General features: G+C 53.7%; 1 protein-coding gene across 1 annotated transcript; it reads left to right on the top strand.

Annotated features, from left to right (window-relative positions):
* Window positions 1–3276: 3276 nt before the first annotated feature.
* On the top strand, window positions 3277–4041 carry LOC140681070 (olfactory receptor 14J1-like). The gene has a single exon (XM_072920275.1). It carries the CDS (start codon window positions 3277–3279, stop codon window positions 4039–4041), a length of 765 nt encoding a protein of 254 aa, XP_072776376.1.
* The last annotated feature ends 2915 nt before the right edge of the window (window positions 4042–6956 follow it).

Consider the following 6956-nt stretch of genomic DNA (forward strand, 5'->3'; position numbering starts at 1 on the left):
AAACAAGGCAGAGCCATGGTTTGTCAGGAGTTGCCTGAACCTAATGATCCCTGTGGTGCATTTGGAGCTGAGCCCTGGAACCTCAGGGCCTGAGAGGAGATTGCACAAACCTTTCCAGGAGTCAACGGCAGAAGAAAACCCCAAACTGTCTCAAAGCATTAAAGGGACCTGCTGAGGTCCATCCCCAACACAGGCTCCTCATGGACTCCATGGAGGAGAGAATTGGAGACTCAAAATGGCACAAAAACCTCTCAGTGTGGAAAGCAAAATCCAAAGTACCTGAAAAAAGTTTAGTATCTCAGAGTATTAATGAGCCCCAGTGAGTGTCAGTACAAAGCTCTCAAGGGACTCGTTAAAGCAGATAATTGGGGCCATGATTGCACAAACCTCTCACAGAGTCTGTATCAAAAGGGAAACACCAAGTACCTTAAAAGTAATGAAGTTCTGGGAGCATGAAGGAGCCCCCAGGGCCATTCCTGACCAAGGCTCCCCAGGGACTCCTTCCAGCAGATCCTTGAGGCCACTGGGATGTGGGCTAGGGGGGGATGCTGAGGGCAGAACCAGGGGGTGACAGTGCCCAGCCTGGCTGGGGCTGTGCCAGGAGGCCCCAGGGCCTCAGGACAAGGTGTCTCCTGACAGCCCTTGGTGGCACAGACCCTGCTGTGCCCCAGGGCACCAAGACTTGGCTTCTCTTTGTCCCCACCTGTCATCAGTGCCTCCAGTTCTCTGCCTGGGGCCTGGGGACACTTTCTCAGTCGTGTCCCTCAGTGGGACCCATTAAAAGTCCAAGAAACTTTGGAGTTGGATTCTGACGTGGAGTTCTGGAGAGGTTTCTGCAGCTCCCTCTCAGGGCCTGATGTTCAGGGCCTGAGCACAAAGCCCCAGAGGGTCATTAAAGTCCTTGTGCTGTGTCTGTGCTGCTGAGCTGGGCCGGGCTCCTGGCACAGAGGGTGATCCTGGTAACCAAGCAGAGCTTCAAAAGCACATTTCTCTTGCTGAGCAGCTCTTCTCCCAGCCCAGCAGGGCTGGGGCACTGCCTGCAGCCAGCCCAGGCACAGCACAGAGGCACAGAGAGCTTCAATCAGTCAGGGCTGGGAAGGGCTGAGAAGTGCCTGGGGCAGAATCACCGCCAGCCCTTGGCACAGGAACCTCTGGCTGCAGGACAATGCAGCTGCAGCTCCTGGAGCGATCTCCTAAAGCTGGAACATCCCAATGCCCACAGACCCTGTGAGTGCATTCTCTGCTCATCTCCTGTGCAGAGCAGCCAGGGGTGCCCAGGGCTGTCCTGCAGAGCAGGGTCCTGCAGCCCAGGGCGCTGTGCTGGGCCAGGACTCTGCTGCCTGCCAGGGACAGCTCTCAGCCGGCCCTGGAGCTGCTCCCAGCGCTGGCCAGGAGCTGTGGGGGAAGGAGCCGCCCTGAGCAGGGCAGGTGCTGCTGCTGAGAGGGGCTGGGTGGGGCAGGGCTGCTCCCAGCTCCAGACCAGCCTGGGCACAGCTCCGGAGGGCACTTCCCAAAGAAGGTAAGCCTGGGATTGCTGTAAAGGTCAGGGGCTTTCCTGAGAGTGTTTTCAATTTCCTGCTTGGAGGAGGATGGCAAATTTGGGTCTGTGACAAAAAGATTTTTGCTCTTTATATATTTTTCATCTATTCATAGCTCTGTAAATTGCTATTATAAAGGTATAAATCTATAACCCTTACCTGACTCCCTTAAACCCTTAATTAACTCTATTAACCTACTATTATATACTTGAAAAAATTATAATCCTTAATTAACTCTAGTACGTTTCCTTTCCTTTCGCTTATATTTTAGAACAATAAGCTGTCTAAATATATTTTTAAATACTATGTAGTCTTATTATCAGGAGGTGGACCTACAAGAAGAACATTTTGGTTTTTGAATGTGAACAGAGATAACAAAAACTCAGGCAAAGAAGCCCTTGGACCTACTCCAATGGGTTGAGCCAGGGGTGTATAACTGGGGCAACTGAATCTCCTATTGGATGTTCCTGTTAAATATCCTAATTAATCGACCTTAATAAATTGTTTACATCAGGGGCTGGGTAGGCTCCATTTCAACTGGGACGCCTGGAAGCTTCCAATAAAGGTCTGATTTTTACTTTACTGTTCTAACACTGTGGCAAGGGGGATGAGAGAAGCAGAACAGGAATTGTAATCCCAGAATCACAGAACATTCTGAGTTGAAAGGGACACACAGGATCATCAAAGGAATGTTTGAACATTTACAGAGACTCCAGAACTGTGACTTTGGGGGGTCAGTCTCTCTGCTGGGAGCCTCCCAAAGGGCCTTCAGCCACTCCTCAGCCCTGGACAGCAGCAGCATCACCTCTGCAGGGCCCAGCAGGGCTCTCCTGAGCTGCCCTTGCCCAGCTGCACACAGAGCCTGCCCCAGCCAGGGCCCTGCACACAGGCAGGTTTCTGTAGGGCCGGGCCGAGGGCACACAGGGTGGGATGGGCTCTGTGAGCTCTGGCAGGGACAAGGCACCTCTCAGGAGGGAATGTCCAGGCCCAGGGAAATGCTCAGGGAAGGAGAGGGGGCTGAGCAGAGCAGTGCTGGGGGAACAAGCCCATCCAGCCCCTCACCTGCCCTCAGCCACAGGGAATCCTTTGCCTCTCACATCTCTCAGTGGCAAACTCTGAGTGTAGCAGGAATGCTGGGGATTTCTGACCTCAGAGAGTCAGGAATGGTGTGTGGGTAGGAAATCAATTCCTAAAACTAACTCCTGCTATTTCCCTTAGAAGTGTGAGTGCAGATGGTACCAACCCTTTCTGCAGTAGGATTGATTCCCCTGACAAATCCTGAATATCCAGCCTTGTCCCTCTGCCAAATGGCCACAAACCCAGGGCAGCGAGGCAGGGATGGCTCCTCAAGAGCCCCCTTAAACAGGCCTGGCTGCTCCTGCCACACTCAGTCAGCACAACTGGAGCTCAGGCAGGGACCTGGGTGAAGGTTTTCCCAGAGCAGGAACAAGGGTGGGTGAGTCCCAGCAGGACAGGCTGCAGGGAATGGCCCAGGTTTGGCTCCAAACAGCCTTTCCTGACTTGTCCCTGTCCTTTCTCCATGAACAGGTGCCCATGTGCAGCCACAGCAAATGTCCAACAGCAGCTCCATCAGCCACTTCCTCCTGCTGGCACTGGCAGACACGCGGCAGCTGCAGCTCCTGCACTTCTGCCTCTTCCTGGGATCTCCCTGGCTGCCCTCCTGGGCAACGGCCTCACCATCAGCGCCGTAGCCTGCGGCCACCACCTGCACACGCCCATGTTCTTCTTCCTGCTCAACCTGGCCCTCAGCGACCTGGGCTCCATCTGCACCACTGTCCCCACAGCCCTGCACAATTCCCTCTGGGACACCAGCACCATCTCCTACCCTGGATGTGCTGCACAGCTCTATTTTTTTGTCTTTTTCATCTCTGCAGAGTTTTATCTCCTGACCATCATGTGCTATGACCGCTACGTGTCCATCTGCAAACCCCTGCACTATGGGACCCTCCTGGGCAGCAGAGCTTGTGCCCACATGGCAGCAGCTGCCTGGGCCAGCGCCTTTCTCAATGCTCTGCTAAACACAGCCAATACATTTTCCCTGCCCCTTTGCCATGGCAATGCCGTGGACAAGTTCTTCTGTGAAATCCCCCAGATCCTCAAACTCTCCTGCTCCAAATCCTATCTCAGGGAACTTGGGGTTCTTGTGTTTTCTATATTTTTAGCATTTTGTTGTTTTGTGTTCATAGTTTTCTCCTATGTGCAGATCTTCAGGGCTGTGCTGAGGATCCCCTCTGAGCAGGGACGGCACAAAGCCTTTTCCACCTGCTTCCCTCACCTGGCCGTGGTCTCTCTGTTTATCAGCACTGGTGTATTTACCTACCTAAAGTCCCCCTCAATGTCCTCCCCATCCCTGGATCTGGCCCTGTCAGTTCTGTACTCGGTGGTGCCTCCAGCCCTGAACCCCCTGATCTACAGCCTGAGGAACCAGGAGCTCAAGGCTGCAGTGTGGAGACTGATGACTGGATGCTTTCAGGAACATTAAACTGCTGGCCAATTTCTACAAATCTCTTGTAATAAAAGTCATTTTGATACTTCTTTTGGTTTCATTTTGGAGTTTCTTTTTTTTTGTTTTACATTTTAATGTTTTCCACATTAGAAAGGTCATTGTGCCATTTCTCATTTTGTTTCTCTCCACCTTCCCTGTGCCCACAGACTCTGTCAATGAGGGGCTGCACTCTCGGTGGCTTTCAAGGAACTAAAGGATGTCCCAGCAGAGTTTTCTGCAGAGATGCCCTTTTGCTGCCTTCTCTGGAGCTGCAGCAGCAATGTCTGTGTGCAGAGCTGGGGGCAGATCAGTGCTGGCACAGCAGCTCTGGTCCTGCTGGCCACACCATTCCTGATCCAGGCCAGGAGCCATTGGCCTTCTTGGCCACCTGGGCACACGGCTGGCTCATGTCCAGCCTGCTGTCCATCAGTCCCTGCAGGTCCCTTTCTGCCTGGCTGCTGTCCAGCCCCTCTGTCCCCAGCCTGTAGCGCTGCAGGGGTTGTTGTGGCCAAAGTGCAGGACCCGGCACTTGGACTTGTTAAACCTCACCTTGTTGGGTTTGGTCCCTGGATCCAGCCTGTCCAGGGCCCTGTGCAGAGCCCTCCTACCCTCCAGCAGATCCACACTCACATCCAGCTTGGTGTCATCTGCAAAGATGTCCTTGTTTCCATGGCTCCCCTCAGTGTCACAAAGTCCCTTTGGTTACACCAGGCCCTGCACTGTCACACTGGTCTCCTTGGTTCCATGGGGCCCCAAAATGTGACAATGGACTCCTTGGTTCCATGGGGCTTCACAGTGTCACAATGTTCTCATTGGTGCCGCAGTTTCACAGTGGCCCCTCGGTTCCATGGGGCCCCAGGGTGTCACAAAGGCCCCATGGTCACATGAGGTCCCACACTGTCACAATGCTCTCTGTGCTTTCACAAGTCCCCTCAGTGTCACAATGGACTCCTTGTTTCCATGAAGCCACACAGTGTCACAAGGGCCTTCCAGATTCCTGGAGGCCCCAGAGTGTCACAGTGGCCCCTTGGTTACACAAGGTCCTGCAGTGTCACAATGTCCCCTTGTGGGCCCTGGACTCTCCCAATGCTCTCCTTGGTTTCGCAGTGTCACAATGGTGAAACCCCTCGGTTACACGAGGCCCCGCAGTGTCACCATGGCCTCTGTGGTTCCACCAGGACCCAGTGTCACGGGGACTCCCTGGTTCCATTGGGCCCCAGAGCACCACAATGGAGCCCTGGTTCTATGGGGCTGCACAGTGTCACCATGGTCCTTTTAGTTCCACCAGGCCCTGCAGGGTCACAATGGCCCCAGAGTGTCCCAATCATCACAGAATGACAGAATCAAATAGGCTGGAAAAGACCTTTGGGATCATCAGGTCCAACCAATGCCCTAATACCGCCTTGTCACCCAGACCATGCCACTGAGTGCCACTGGAGAGGGACAGTGACTCTGCCACCTCCCCCCTGGCCTGCCCATTCCAGTGCCCACTCACCCTTTCAGTGAAGAACTTCTTCCTCTTGTCCAGCCCAAACCTCCCCTGGTGCAGCTGAAGGCTGTGTCTTCTTGTCCTGCCCTCCAGCAGATCCACACTCACACCCAGCTTGGTGTCACATGCAAATTTGGGGATGGTGGGCTCGATCCCCTCACCCAGATCATCAGTGAAGATGTTAAACAGGGCTGGGCCCAACACAGATCCCTGGGGACAGCACCAGGGACTGGACACCAGCTGGGTGCAGCACCATCCCCACCCCTCTCTGGGCCCAGCCTCCAGCCAGCTCTTCCATCTCCCAGCCAGGAGGGAACCTGCCCAAGCCGTGGGCTGCAGCTTTTCCAGGGAATGCTGTCAGAGACAGTGTCCAAGGCTTTGCTGAAGTCCAGATGGACACATCCACAGCCTTTCCCACATCCACAGGTGGGTCACCTGGTTATAAAAGGAGATCAGGGTGCTCAGGCAGGACCTGCCCCTCTTAAATCCACGCTGGCTGGCTCTGACCCCTCGGCCATCCTGTGGGTGCCCTGTGGTGGCACTCAAGGTGATCTGCTCCATAACCTTGCCGGGCACCGAGGTCAGGCTGACAGGCCTGGAGTTCTCCAGATCCTCCTTCCAGCCCTTCCTGGGGATGGGCTCACACTGGCACCTCCAGTGCTCTGGGACCTCCCTGGTGAGCCAGGACTGATGGTAAATGATGGGGAGCAGCTTGGGGAGCTCATCCACCAGCTCCCTCATGCCCCTAGGATGGATCCCATCCCATCCCATACACCTGTGAGCATCCGAGTGGCTCAGCAGGTCACCAGCTGCTTCCTCCTGGATTACAGGGGGCTGTTCTGCTCCCTGTGCCAATCTACCAGCTGAGGAGAACTCTTGTACTAAGGACAACCTGTCCATATATTGAAAATTGATACAAACAAGGTGTTAAGTAGCTCAACGTTTTCTTTATCTTTAGGTACTGTATTTTCCACTGCACCCAATAAAGAGTAGAGGTTCTCCTTATCCCATGTTTTGCTATGAATTTATTCATACAACATCCTTAAACTCTTGCTAAGTTGACTGACCTTCTATCCAAAGTTAATGCACCTTCTTCCTTCCCCCGAGTTCCCACAAAAGCTCCATGGGCAGCCAGGACAGTCATTTTCCTCACCACCTCATCTTTTGCCACACTGGGACAGGCTGCTCCTTCCCCTTTAAGATCACTGTCTTGAACTGTGTCCATCCTTCCTGGACCCCATGGTTTTTAAGGGCTGTTTCCCATTAAAAAATCAGTCCCTGATTCAGTACCCCCCACATCTGTGTCCCAAATAGGCCAAAGTCTGCTCTTCCTCATTCCAGTGTGGAAGTTCTGTTGCTGCCCCTCCTTCTTTCACAGAACATTGAAAACTTGATTATTTCACGGTCTCTGTGCCCCAGGCAG

This window comes from Taeniopygia guttata, chromosome 31, assembly GCF_048771995.1.
Source record: "Taeniopygia guttata chromosome 31, bTaeGut7.mat, whole genome shotgun sequence".
NCBI lineage: Eukaryota > Metazoa > Chordata > Aves > Passeriformes > Estrildidae > Taeniopygia > Taeniopygia guttata.

What these genes read in the sequence shown, in the direction of transcription:
- LOC140681070 (XM_072920275.1), top strand. Translation starts at nt 3,277, where the DNA reads ATGTTCTTCTTCCTGCTCAACCTGGCCCTCAGCGACCTGGGCTCCATC.